Source organism: Diabrotica virgifera, chromosome 2, assembly GCF_917563875.1.
Source record: "Diabrotica virgifera virgifera chromosome 2, PGI_DIABVI_V3a".
Classification (NCBI taxonomy): Eukaryota; Metazoa; Arthropoda; class Insecta; order Coleoptera; family Chrysomelidae; genus Diabrotica; species Diabrotica virgifera.
Window position 1 is genome coordinate 208,102,990 of NC_065444.1, and position 14,821 is coordinate 208,117,810.

The window sequence follows — 14,821 nt, forward strand, 5'->3', positions numbered from 1 at the left end:
CTATATAATGGATAAATAAAAAGATGTCCAAAATGGCTATACTACGAAGTCTATTCCTAAAAGAAGAAAAGAAAAGATAGATACGGACTAAAGAGAGAAAGTGCTGGATAACAGTGTTAAAAATTTCATATGGGAAATAGAGTGAAAAGAATATGCTTATATGTTTCAAGTATACATTATAAAAATTACCCTTGTTTCTTTTCTTCTATCTTTTTTAATTCCTCTTCGGTTCTTTTACATAATTCTTGTTTCAAATTTTCCAATTCTTCGGTTTTGTTTTCATCCTTCGACAAAGACTTTTGTTCATCAACTAGATCGACAATTTTTTTATCCAATAATTGTACACTTTTTTGTCGTTCGCATAAAGTCTTTACCCGTCTATTTAGTTCAGCTTGAAGTTCTGCCAATTCTTTCCGCTAAAATATTAACACCTTATTTAAACAAACGCATACATCAATACAGTCGATTCGCTTATCATGGAGATAAAATTCCTAGAATTCATTGAGGATAGATGAAATAAGCCTACTTTTTAAATTTAAAAAAGAATAAAAACAAATAATGGATGTAAATACAGGATATCTTTCCTATACTACTAAAAAACTTTTTTAATGTACAGGGTGTCCCAAATTGGTATGTTTTGCGGTGTATACCGAAAACTAGAGGAGATAGAAAAAAAGTAGTTAGGATGTCATGACTTCTTTTTTCGTTAAAGTAACGATTGTCCAATCAAATCATCAATAGCTCCATACATTATCGAGATACTGGGCGATTATTGAAAAATGTCGAAAACGACAGGGTTGCAGATCTTCTATATTAAGAAAAATTTTAAAAAAACTTTATAGGAACTTTTGATAGATATATTATGGACGGATTCAGTGGCGTACAAAAAACTTTTTTAGGGGGTCTCGCTAAGGAAATTAAACCATACTTATGTTTTTTTAAATGGGACACCCTGTATATTTTGACATTTTTCGTTTACCTTTTTAATTCTCTTTCATCTGATATGACATATCATACATCTATTTTCCGTTGTTGGAGCTACCGTGCAAATAAGTTGTTTATAGTTAACATCAGGTTAAAGGCACTTAAAAATAAAACACTCGGTAACGTATTTTAACATTTTAATACTAGGGTACCAATTCTTGACATTTTTATTTAGCAAAAATAAAATCAATCAACTTAAAAAATAGGAATAACGAATTTACCAACAACGAAAAACTAATTAACTACAAGAATTAATTTTACAAAAATAATAACATTAACATAAACCAACAAACAACAATAATAAACAACGTAACAACTATAATTAATTTTACAAAAATATGAAAATTATAATAAATGTTCAAAATACTCCCCGTTTTGTTGTAATAATAATTGACACCTTTTTCTTACAGATCTTACACAATTGAGTATATGCAGTGCATATTATGCACTGGTTTTATTTTTCTAAATGCTTGATGAATGCTTTGCAATAATTCTTCCTTTGTATTAAATTCAGTTTTATAAATTTTGTTTTTTAAAATCCTCAAATAAAAAAATCAGGAGGATTTAGTTCTGGGGAACGAGGGGGCCACCTAACAAGACCATAAGTTCCAATCCACCGATTATGAAATTTTTCATTTAAATAATTTCCAATGAATTCTGCATTATGGGCAGGTGCTCCATCTTGTCGGAACCAAAATGTATTCTGATCAGCCAAATATTACTCATCAGAAATGTTATTTAAATTAGTTTCTAAGATGATAAATATGTTTAAATATTAATCATCAGAAATGTTATTTAAATTAGTTTCCAAGATGATAGTTTATCGTCAAATACGTGATAAACTAATTTATTATGCTTGACAAAACAACTAACGTTAAAACCGAATCTGCCTTGCCTCCTGGTCCCTTGAACTAAGTGGGAATTTGAGTCATTCCAATATTGTTCATTGTGTCGGTTAAATATTCCTGCACTGGATATGCGAGCTTTATCGCTAAATAATATTACCTTTAAATAAAAATTTGGATTTTCATTACATTGCTCTCTTACCATTCTGCAATTTTATATACCCTTCTCAAATAATCGTTAGGATATCAATATCGTGTCAATTATTATTACAACAAAACGGGAAGTATTTTTAACATTTATTATAATTTTCATATTTTTGTAAAATTAATTATAGTTGTTACGTTGTTTATTATTGTTGTTTGTTGGTATATGTTAATGTTATTAGTTTTGTAAAATTAATGCTTGTAGTTTAGTAGTTTTTTGTTGTTGGTAAATTCGTTATTCCTATTTTTTAAGTTGATTGATTTTATTTTTGCTAAATAAAAATGTCAAGGATTGGTACCCTAATATTAAAATGTTAAAATACGTTACCGAGTGTTTTATTTTTAAGTGCCTTTAACCTGACGTCAACTATAAACAATTTATTTGCACGGTAGCTCGAACAACTGAAAATAGATATATGATAATAATATGTCATATCAGATGAAAGAGAACTAAAAAGGTAAACGAAAAATTTCAAAATATACAGGGTGTCCCATTTAAAAAAACATAAGTATGGTTTATATTTCCTTAACGAGACCCCATAAAAAAGTTTTTTTACGCCACTGAATCCGTCCATAATATATCTATCAAAAGTTCCTATAAAGTTTTTTAAAATTTTTCTTAATAAAGAAGATCTGTAACCCTGTCGTTTTCGACATTTTTCAATAATCGCCCAGTATCTCGATAATGTGAGGAGCTATTGATGATTTGATTGGGCAATCGTCACTTTAACGAAAAAAGAAGTGATGACATCTTAACTACTTTTTTTCTATCTCCTCTAGTTTTCGGTATACACTGCAAAACATACCAATTTGGGACACCCTGTACATGAAAAAGTATATAACGATTAAAAATTAATAAACAAAAAACTGACTTACGTGTTTGTCAACGATATCTTTAATAATAGAAGATCCCGAAACACTATTGAATATTTCTACAAGTTGGTCATTTTCTTGAGGTAGTAAAGTAACCTGTTTTGATTTTGTAACCAGATCCTAAAAACAATAAAATGTTTATACAGGATAAATTAAAAAATACGTGTTCAATATTTTTCAAGAATCTATTGAATGATACCAAACACGCCCCCCACTCCATCCCCTGGAGGTGGGGTGGGGGGTAACTTTCAAATCTTAAATAGGAATCCCCATTTTTATGTTGTTCTGAAGCTATTTCCTTGTGGTATTTTGTAATCAACTATTCTAAATGGGAAATAAGCCATAATTTAACTAAAAAAATGACTTTATTAACGTTTCGACGTCCACATCGGATGTCGTTGTCAAAATACAAAATATTAATGTATATTTTGTATTTTGACAACGACATTCGATGTGGACGTCGAAACGTTAATAAAATCATTTTTTTAGTAAAATTGTGGCTTATTTCTCATTTAGAAGATCCCATTTTTATTGCAGATTTGGATTCCTTAAGTGAAAATAAGTAACTTTTATTCGATACATTTTTTCGAATTGTGGATAGATGGCGCAATAATCGGAAAAAACGATTTATTCTGATACACTAAGTAAATTATAGAAACGGTCTAATATCTCGAGAAATACACTTCCAAACGAAAAACCAAACAACACTGTAATATTTTCCAATAACTTATCGAATAACACTAAACGCGACCCCTCCACTCCATCCGATGTGGGTGGGGTGGGGGTAACTTCAAAATCTTAAATAGGAACCGCCGTTTTTTATTGCAGATTCGGATTCCTCAGGAAAAAGTAAAGAATATTTATTCGAGACATTTTTCAGAATTGTTGATAGATGGCGCTGTAATTGGAAAAATACGATTTATTAGCGCCACCTATCAACAAATCTAAAAAATGTCTCGAATAAATATTACTTACTTTTTTATGAGATATTCAAATCTGCATTAAAAATGGGGATTTATATTTAAGATTTTAAAGTTACCCTCACCCCACCTCCATTAGATGGAGTGGGGGGGGGGGGGTCGTGTTTAGTTATATTCGATAGGTTTTTGAAAAATATTAAACACGTGTTGTTTGGTTCTTCATTTGGAAATGTATTTCTCGAGATATTAGACCGTTTCTATAATTTACTTAGTGTATCAGGATAAATCGTTTTTTCCGACTATGGCGCCATTTATCCACAATTCGAAAAAATGTCTCGAGTAAAAGTTACTTATTTTTGCATAAGCAATCCCAATCTGCAATAAAAAATGTGGGTTCCTATTTAAGTTTTTAAAGTGACCCACCCCACCTCCAGGGTGTGGAGGGGATGTCGTGTTTGGTGTCATTTGATAGATTTTTGCAAAATATTGAAAACGTATTTTTCAGTTTTTTGATGCAATGTATATTTCGCGAGATATTCGACCGCCTCGCTACTTTTGGGACACCCTAAAAAGTTTTTAAAAAGTCTCGATTTTTGGGAAGGGGATATGGAAAATATGTAACATTTACATGAAGGAGCTTTTTTTCATAATCACCGTTAGAATTACAATATTTACTCTTTACAAGAATTCTGTCTCCCTGTCAACTACCCTCCATACTTTAATCCCAAGTTTATTTATGTCTCCTTCCCAGTTGTTTCGATAGCTCCTAAAATTTTGGTATATCTAACAGAATGGACTCAAAGATGCCATTATACGGCATTATAACCAAGCTATTTTGAAGTTTTCGATCAAAGTTTTATATGGTAGGGGAGCCCAAGCGGGGATTTTTGCAGTTACTCGAGCGCGTCAGATTAGTATATGGGGAGAAACCTGGTACCCTGCAGATGTACCTCTACCATATATTGGCTCTTAACACAGGGGAGTTCGTTAAGGGGGGCCCGAAAAAAAAAATGTATCCTTAAAAAAACTCGAAATTGTCAGATTAAGATAAGGTAAGTTAAGTACATGCAAAAGAGTGTATATTTCAAAAATCTGACGATTTAAGCCGGGCGTAAGGAAATGGGTGAGTCTCAAAGTTTCACAAGAAAAAAGCGAATATTTCGCGAAATGAATGACAGATCGAAAAACTAAAAAATATGTGCCCAATATTTTTTAAAAATCTATCGAGTGATACCAAACACGACTTTCTACGGAGAGGGGTGGGGGTAAATTTAATATTTTAAATACGAATCCCGCGATATTTCGCGAAATGAACATCAGATCGAAAAACTGTAAAATACACTTATTCAATATTTTTGAAAAATCTATCGAATGGCATCAAACACGACCCCCCATGGATGTGGGGTGGGGGGTTACTTTAAAATCTTAAATAGGAGCCCTCATTTTTTATTGCAGATTTGGATTCCTTACGTAAAAATAAATAACTTTTATTCGAAACATTTTTTCGAATTATGGATAGATGGCGTTATAATCGGAAAAAACGATTGTTGGAAATGGAAAATTAAATTAAAAAATGGCAAGCGCCCACTAAAATGGAAAACTTTACTTAACTTTTTTTGGTTTTATGACCTACTCGTCACAACCCAATAGGTCCCCAAAGCGCTCGAGTGACTGCACATTTAGCATACTTTGCTCCCCTACCAATAGCAATTGTTTTTGTTCAATATGTCCGCCATTTTAAACTTTTCGACAAAAATGGTAGGAACTGAAATTGTTTCAAATAAATCGCATTTACAATTATTATTATAACAATTTCTTTTTAAACAATTTTTTTCGTACCGTCGATATTTTCTGAGTTAATTGTACCGGGTGTCCCAATAAGAATGGCTCTCGGCCATATCTCAGGAACCGTTTATAGTACAGTTTTGAGAACAAAATATTTATAACAAAAGTTGCCTCGGGAAAAGCCTGGAAATTATTACAGTCCACCGCTAGAGGGCGTAATTGAATATCAAAAATTAAAAAATCAAAATTTTACAAAATTTACCTAATGAAAGGGCACTGGAAATCCAATCATCGTATTCTTCATAAAATTCTGCGCATATTTGATTTCACAAGTTTAAGTCTACCTTTGCAAATAAGAGGTGGGGGTGAGTGGGAACCTTCTTATGAAAAAATGGCTGTAAGTCCGGTTCTGCTAAATCGAATTTTGCATACTTGGTCTTGTTGAAAACAGCTCTTATTCATAGATGTAAGAGTCTTATTTTCGAAATAGCCTTATAAGTAATATGCAAGCTAGGAGGCGTTATTTAATTATTTTCAGAAATCTAGTTTTCTTTGGAAAATATTAAATACAACTATGCATTTTTAATCCTGTGTTACAAAATTAGACCACATTAGCAACATAATACCAAAAACCGCATGTCGATACCTTTTTTCTATCTCGAGATATCTTAAGAAATGTGTAAATTTTAAACATAACTGTTACTGTCACCGGTAAACGAGATTAAGGAAAAGTAGTGTGCTATGGAAAAAACAAATAAACATTTTCCAGATGTAAACGTATGTAATTAATTAAAACAATAATACGACAAACAACACTATAAAATATAACAAAGAAATAAAAGCAACTACTTACTTAGTCTTAGTGACTGCCTAAATGTTCAAACTGTTGCCCATCATTTTCGATGCAAGCATTTACTCTTTCAAGAGTAGATTGAATAGCAACAGATTTAACTGTTTTAGACTTTTATTTATGGGGACGGATTAAAGACCTGGTTTTTGCCGCTAGGCCCACTACGCGAGAAAACATGATCTAGAATCTAGAGAATACGAAACGCCGTTCAAAGCATTGCGAAAGCAGAAATTGAGACTGATGTTCAATCTACTCTTGAAAGAGTAAATTATTGCATCGAAAATGATGAGCAAACATTTGAACATTTAGGTCGTCACTAAGTAAGTAGTTCCTTTTATTTCGTTGTTATATTTTATAGTGTTGTTTGTCTTATTGTTGTTTTAATTAATTACATACGTTTACATCTGGAAAATGTTTCTTTGTTTTTTCCATAGCACACTACTTTTCCTTAACTTCGTTTACTGATGACATTACAGTTGTTTAAAATTTACACGTTTCTTAAGATATACAAGTTTCTAAAAGATAAAAAAGGTATAGACATGCGGTTTTCGGTATTATGTTGCTAATTTGGTCTAATTTTGAAACATAGGATTAAAAATGCATACTTGTATTTAATATTCTCCAAAGAAAACTAGATTTCCGAAAATAATTAAATGACGCCTACTAGCTGGCATTAGGCTATTTCGAGAATAAGTCTCTTAAATTTCCGAAAAAGAGCCGTTTTCAACAATACCAAGCATGCAAAATTCGTTCTAGCAGAACCGGACTTAAAGCAATTTTTTCATAAGAAGGTTCCCACTCACCCCCACCTCTTATTTGCAAAGATATACTTAAACTTGTGAAATCAAATATGCGCAGAATTTTATGAAGAATACGATGATTGGATTTCCAGAGCCCTTTCATTAGGTAAATTTTGTAAAATTTTGATTTTTTAATTTTTGGTATTCAATTATGCCCTCTAGCGGTGGACCTACAATTATGAAAATAATTTCCAGGCTTTTCCCGAGGCAACTTTTGTTATAAATATTTTTTTCTCAAAGCTGTACTATGAACGGTTCCTGAGATATGGCCGAGAGCCATTCTTATTGGGACACCCGGTACTTACAGACGTCTATATTTTTGACTCTAATATTATTGCATGTAACTTTTTTATCGTAAAAAACTAAAACGCTTTAACCACTTAAAGTCATGTATTTTTGCTGTCTGTAGGCAAATTTTCAGCCAAATCGAAGATCGAAGGATATGTATTTTGGGAATTGAAGACAATGTAAAAAATTGCGTTTTAACGTTTTCTATACTAAAAGATCGAAAACATCAAAATTACTTGTTATAATGCCGCATAATGACATTTTTCAGTCCTTTCTGTTGAAACATTATTTTTTCATTGATACTTTATGCTAAAATATACAAATTTACCTATTTAAATAAATATGTACCAAATCTAACAATAAAGCACTGAAAACTTTTGTTTTCGTTACTTCCGCAAAATTTATTTTTAAACTATGTGACTACAGCTGTTTCGGCAGAGTGCCTTTCTCAAGTGATTTATTTTACGATGTGTGTGCATTTTAAGTCTCTAATTGATAGGTTGGGGAGTAGGGAGCTATTTGTCTAAAATTGGTCATTCAGAATTATATCTGTAGTTTTCATTTTATTAATTTCTATAGATTCTAATAAAGATAGCTTAAGGCGTTTATTTTGAATATGAAGAATTTAAAACTCTTCATTAAAAGAATGATTAAGATCTAGAAGGTGAAGTGCGTATGTAGAAGTGTCTGTTTTTCTATTGTTGAAAGCCCTTTTGTGTTCTGATATCCGTTTGTCAAAGGTTCTGCCAGTTTGACCGATGTAAGTTTTTGAAGAGTCACCACATGTCAGTTTGTAAACACCACTCTGTAATTGCTTTCTCTTTCGGCTCTTATTGCTCTTAATGTCTAAGTTGTTGTTAGTTCTGAAAGCTGGTGTTATTTCTTTCTCTTTTATGTATCTGACTATTTCGGATCATATCTTGCCTGTATCACACCACTGAATGTACCAGTACATTCTGCACTATCCACAGAGAATGGCAATTCTCACCAGTGGCGCACAACACCCCTACATGCGACACTATATATACACGAAATTTTCGATTTTCTAAACCTGACTGAATTGAAAATTGGGCCAAATCCCATCTTAAATTTTAGGAAAAAACTCGTCCATCCATATTTTACTTCTCCATTTTGGTCCAAGGGTGTGGATTTTACGGCCCTTCCCATTTAAAGCCTGTTTTTCGTTCTCGTCCCCAAAACTCCCAAAAATTTCAAAAATTTAATCCCGACCTTTACGGCTTCTGATAGCACAGATCATTACCTTTCCAACGCATGTTTAATTTTGAAAATCGGTTATACCATTCAAAAGTTATCGAGCTCAGAAATATGACTCAATTTTATTTAAAAAATGGAAAATGTTTGTGGATATGTATGTATGTATATACAGTGCTAGTCAAAAGTCCGTACCCCCCCTCGTATCTTTTGAACGGTTATACATATAATAGTGAAATTTGGAGGGAGAAAATAAACGAACGTACGCTTCTTAACTAGTCATGACAGGTGACGTAATAGTGACAGATGACTTTACAGCGCCACTGTGACAGATAATTTTAAATGGGACCTTATGGCAAGTGATACCTCGATTGAAAGGTATTGAAAATACCTATTCAGTCATACTAATTTTGTTTGAGTTTAAACTAATTTTGATGAATAAATGAAATAAATATAAAATTGTAGTTTCGCATTTAATTAATAAAAATTCAAAATCCCGCATATGATTACTTGTCAAAAAGGTTGACGTTGACGTAAAAACTACTAGAGAATTGAAAAACGTCAACTTTTTTGACAAAAAAAGCAAAGGCGGACATTTTAATTTTTATTAATTAAATGTGAAACTACAATATTATAATTATTTAATTTATTCACCAAAATTAAAATCAACTAAAGCCCAAAAAAATTGGTATGACTGAATAGGTATTTTGAATACCTTTCAAACGAGGTATCACTTGCCATAAGGTCTCATTTAAAATTATCGGTCACAGTGGCTCTGTAACTTCATCTGTCACTATTACGTCACCTGTCATGACTAGTTAAGAAGCTTACGTCCGTTTATTTCCTCCCTCCAAATTTCACTATTATAGGTATAACCGTTCAAAAGATACGAGGAGGGGTACGGACTTTTGACTAGCACTGTATGTATGTATGTGTGTTTGAAAGTTAAACCGATTTGAATTTTTTCTTCTGTGTTTCAAGAGGGTGTGAGGGCCGATTCAGAACCGGTCTAATTTTTGACTTCTGACTACCCGTAGGTCAGCTAGAGGGCTAGGTAGATACAAAATAGCATATTTTTTTGGGCGTATATATCTTAGGTTCGTTCCGCGATATAGATGGAACCTAAAAGGAGCTAATTGGGAGCAATATAAAGAGATTGTGGAAGACTATTTTTATAATTTTACTGATGCAGAATATCCAACCACCAAAGAAAAATATGCATTCTTAATCAATTGTATAAATAATGCAGCACAAAGAACTTTAAGAGAATACAGACCATTTAAGTGCAAAAATCGAACACCTTCACCTTGGTGGGATGCAGAATGTGACAACATAATTTCTGAAAGAAAACATTTACTGCGAGTATACAAAGAAACCCCCACAGAAGATAATTTTCTTGCTTACCAAAAATGTATGGCACTTACTAAACGAACATTAAAAGAAAAAGCTAAAAAAAGTTGGATTGAATGGTGTTCCAATCTCAACAAAAATACTCCAGCGAGCATGATATGGAAACAAGCAAAAAAAATGAATCGTAAAGCAATAAACCTGGGTAAGCCACATAATGATGATTTAATAGATGAGTTTTTTAATCATGTAGCTCCCCAGACTGTTCCTTCCACTGTAAATATCGAACAAACGTTCTTAGATAAAAATCATTTTTTGGCAAAAAAATTTCACATTAATGAACTAAATTATGCTTTAATAAATAAAAAATGTACTGCCCCGGGTTTTGATCAAATAAAGTATCCAATGTTAGAGAACCTACCAATTATAGCAAAAAGGTTTCTTCTACAAATTTTTGATGAGATGCTTGCAGGTGAATGCATTGAAGACTTTAGAAAAATTATAATCACACCGATTCCTAAACAAGGTAAAGACCCTAATTTGGCCCATTCGTATAGACCGATTTCTCTGCTATCATGTGTGCAAAAAACTTTCGAACGTATGCTAAAACATAGGCTAGAATGGTGGCTACATAAAAAAGACCTGCTTACGCCCTATCAATTTGCATACAAAAGAGGAGTGGGTACGCTAGATGCACTTACAACCTTAGTAACAAATATTCAAAATAATTTCTCTAGAAATAACTATCTTCCAACAATTTTTATTGATATTGAGAAAGCATATGACACCTTAAGCTTAAATATTTTGAGTAAAAAAATGATTATTGATTTTAAAATTCCTAAGGCAATAGTATATGCTATTGTCGGATTATATTCAGAAAGACATGTTTATGTCAGGGATTTTAACAACCATTTATTAGGCCCAAGATATGTTTTTACAGGAATTCCACAAGGAGCTGTCTTAAGTCCTTTGCTTTTCAATTTATACACAGCTGACCTACATAAATTAAAGTTGGAAAAATATCCTTTTAAGATTATCCAATATGCAGATGACTTCAGCATATACTGCGAAACAAAGAAGAGAGATGAAGCTTTTGGATTTTTAATGGATACTTACAATGTTGTAGAAATATGGTTGGAAGAAAATCACCTTCAACTGTCGACCACAAAATCAGTAATGACCATTTTCAGTAGACATAATATTCCCAATATAGAAACATTCATAGTAAAACAGCGAGAAATTCCTTTTAAAAAGGTAGTTAAATATTTGGGCATTATACTGGATCACAAACTCACATGGAAATTTCACATAGAATATATGTTAAATAGATGTGAAAAAGGCCTAAACTTTCTGAAAATGACAACTAAAACTTGGTGGGGAACAGATGTTCAGACTTCCTTACTTTTTTATAGGACGTACATTCGCTCTATCGTAGATTATGGATGTTGGTTATATGGATCTGCCAGCAAGAACTTACTAAACAAATTAAACATATTTATAAACCAGTGTCTGCGGATCTGTATTGGAGCCATGAAGACAACTCCTATTGAGCCCCTTTATGTTGAAGCACTTGAGCCTCCAATTTCTCTTAGAAGACATTTCCTGGCCGAAAAATTTTTACTGAAAATTAAACACCAGAACACTTTCCTTTATACCGAATTAATAAATTTAAACAATTATGATTTAACGAATAAATATTGGATGAAGAAAAACTCTCCAACCCTATGTGAAGCTCTTAGAGAAAACACAGTTTCTGCTGATGAAGCTATTAACTTAAAATCACACACAGATACAAATGATTTTGAAACATTTTTTTATGACGTTAAATTTATTAAACCAAATTATGTAAACACTGGAAGAGCAAATAACAACATTATAACAAGCATCTTATCCAATTGGGATTACCACAGTACTATCTACTGTTACGGGTTAAAAGTCGCTAAGCAACTAGAAACGATTCTTATAAATAAGATTGTCATAATTTTTGCTTTATTGTCACAAGTACTGGCCTAAACAATTATAAAAATCAGGCTTCTATATTGTCTTGAACATTAGCGGCTATCAAGCCATTTTTAAGTCCGAAATCATATAGAAAATCAGGCATGAAGTAGGCTTTAGGTATACATTGCTACCTGTCTAGTAAGGGTCATCTCTTTGTCTTTACCTGTCTAGTGTCATATCTTGCTCACTTTTGATTTACACTTCATGAGGACAAGTTAGTATTGTCCTATGAAACTCCTTGAGGATATTTAATCAGAAGTAATCCAGATAACTAATTAAGAAATATTCAATTTGATGAAGTTGACGATTGTCTTGCTCAGCAAGGATTTAAAATATCTGGATATTTAGGTCCCCAAGACCTTTCTTTTTGGCCATACGCTATCTTTAAGGCCAACAATTTTTCTTTCTCTCCAATTCATTTTGATGTTGTGAGTTTTTTTGAAACACCCTTGTCCAGGGTCGATATTTATATAACCTGTATATCTGTGAAGTATCCAAGTTTATAAATGCAGTACGACATCATCCACGTGTATAACATCGACGAAAAAAACATAAGGTAGGATCAAACCAATACTTCTCTTAAAAGAACGTTGTTTTGCCTGTCTAAGCCACCACACCATACAGCAGTCTGACAAATATCTCGGTTTTGTATTTTTTTTCTTGTAAATAGTACCTAAATATAATTTTACATAGTTTTAAGAATTATAATATGGGTGTACGCTGAAAAGAATATTCTTAGAGGCAAATATAACCTTTAGTTGAGCTTTTTACCTTTTCCTTTTGGTTTTTTTATACTTTCAATTAAGATTAATATGAATTTTTTTAGTTTTGGTTAATAAGAATAAATAGTTTGTGAATTCTCCGATTTTTTTGATTTCTTATTATTATTTTTTTGTTTGGTAGAAAATAAAACTAGTTATTTACCTTCGCATACCTTCAATAAAAACCGGTAACATCGGCGAAGAGTAGCACTACACGGATGCCTCCAAATCAGGAGACGGTACAGGATGTGCCTTTTACATCCCCATGGAAAAGGTAGAAAAAATGTTCAAATTAAAAGCAAATATTTCCATATTTAGTGCGGAAGCAATTGCCATATATCAAGCCCTAGTTTTTGTTTCTAACAGGGAATCCTCCGTTATTATTGTTACAGATGCGATGTCAGTTCTCACAGCTATTAACCAACCTACTTTTCCAAGCACATACTCCAATCCCTATATAATATTAATTAAAAAATTGGTGAAACAATTTAAAGAAAATAAAAAAAATGTGATATTTATATGGGCAAAAGCACACAGTGGGATTAAACATAATGAGCATGTGGACCATTTAGCCAAATTAAGTATTTATTCAGGGGAAACCACAGAATATCTACAAAGTATTTCTGATTTGGTTGCCACACGTAAGGCAGCCTTGAAACATAAATGGAGTGACCTATGGTCTGAGTTTTGCTTTACCAACCCAAATAGATACACTTCTTTACACACAACTGTCCCTGTTTCACATTGGCATAGAACCTATAATGTCCCTAGGCGTTATATAACAACGATATCTAGGCTAAAATTTGGACATGCTTGCTTTCCTGCTCATCTTGCAAGAATTCATGTGGTTGAGAGTAAAAACTGTGTGGAATGTGGAGTAGAAGGTGACCTAGATCATGTAATTTTTGGTTGTGCCAAAAATAATCTGGAATCCACCTTATTATATAATAATATAGTTCACATTACCGGTAAATCTCCGTTTAACGTTTTATCTGCTCTAGCGACTCAAAACAGATTAATTTACGACTGCATAATCGATTTTTTGGCCAAATGTAATATTTTTCTTTAGTTAAAAAAAAATAATAATAATTTGTTTTTACTGTTTACCTTTGTTTTCTCTCCTTTATATGTTTAATCCTATTTACCGTGGCCTAGTTTTCCTGTATATGTTTTATATTATAATGTCCTGATGGGCCCCTGGACGTGAAGCGTGTGACCCTTGTTAATGTGTATGTATATATATATATAAAATTTTCTCTTCTTTTCACTAATTGTTGTATTGATTTCCAACTTTAAATTTATCTATTCTAGTCTATATTTAATTGAAAATAATTCATAAACTTTTTACTGCTCCTAATGAGATTAAAAAAAAACATGTAACTGGCTGTATGGCAAACTGCCAAAGCCATATAAAAAAAAAAAAAAAAAAATCTTAGGTTCAAGGAAAGACAGGAAAACCGCAAATACACCAAATCAATAGGGTTGAGTTAAACTTTCAAATGGCGCCTAAGCGATCAAGCTCAGACATACACACGGCTCAGTTTAGCCGAAAAATTGAAAAACTAAACTTTGAAACTTTTGGTTTTTCGACAATTACTCAAAATTTCAACATACGAATTGCGCCAATAACTGAGCGTTTGTAGAAGGACTCAGGAAGCGTCTAACGGTGTATAACTTATATCTGGGAAAGTTCGAATTTTTAAGTTATAGGCTTCATAAATATGATAAAATCTATTTCTTATGGGAAAAACGGTTTTTCAAGCTCAATAATTCCTGTAATATGTTCAGTTATCATACTCGATCTTGGATGCATCAGATACTACTTGTCAATACGTTTCAAATTCATGTTTAGTGATCAACATCAGGTAAGCCGTTCAGAAGTTATAGAGCTCCAAAAGTATAATTAGTCCAGGAACTGAAATTTTTCACTTCGCAATTTTTACAGAATGAA

At 32.3% G+C, this 14,821-nt stretch overlaps 1 protein-coding gene across 3 annotated transcripts in view; it reads right to left on the reverse strand.

Annotated features, from left to right (window-relative positions):
- Window positions 1-14,821, reverse strand: part of LOC126879789 (kinesin-like protein Klp98A) — a 193,770-nt gene that overhangs the window by 71,660 nt on the left and 107,289 nt on the right. For all 3 annotated transcript variants that reach the window (XM_050643048.1, XM_050643051.1, XM_050643049.1), the window contains exons 14-15: window positions 2,910-3,026; window positions 190-416 (exon numbers count right to left, since the gene is read on the reverse strand). In XM_050643048.1, coding sequence (XP_050499005.1) covers window positions 190-416; window positions 2,910-3,026 — 344 coding nt within the window. The remainder of the gene's footprint in view (window positions 1-189; window positions 417-2,909; window positions 3,027-14,821) is intronic.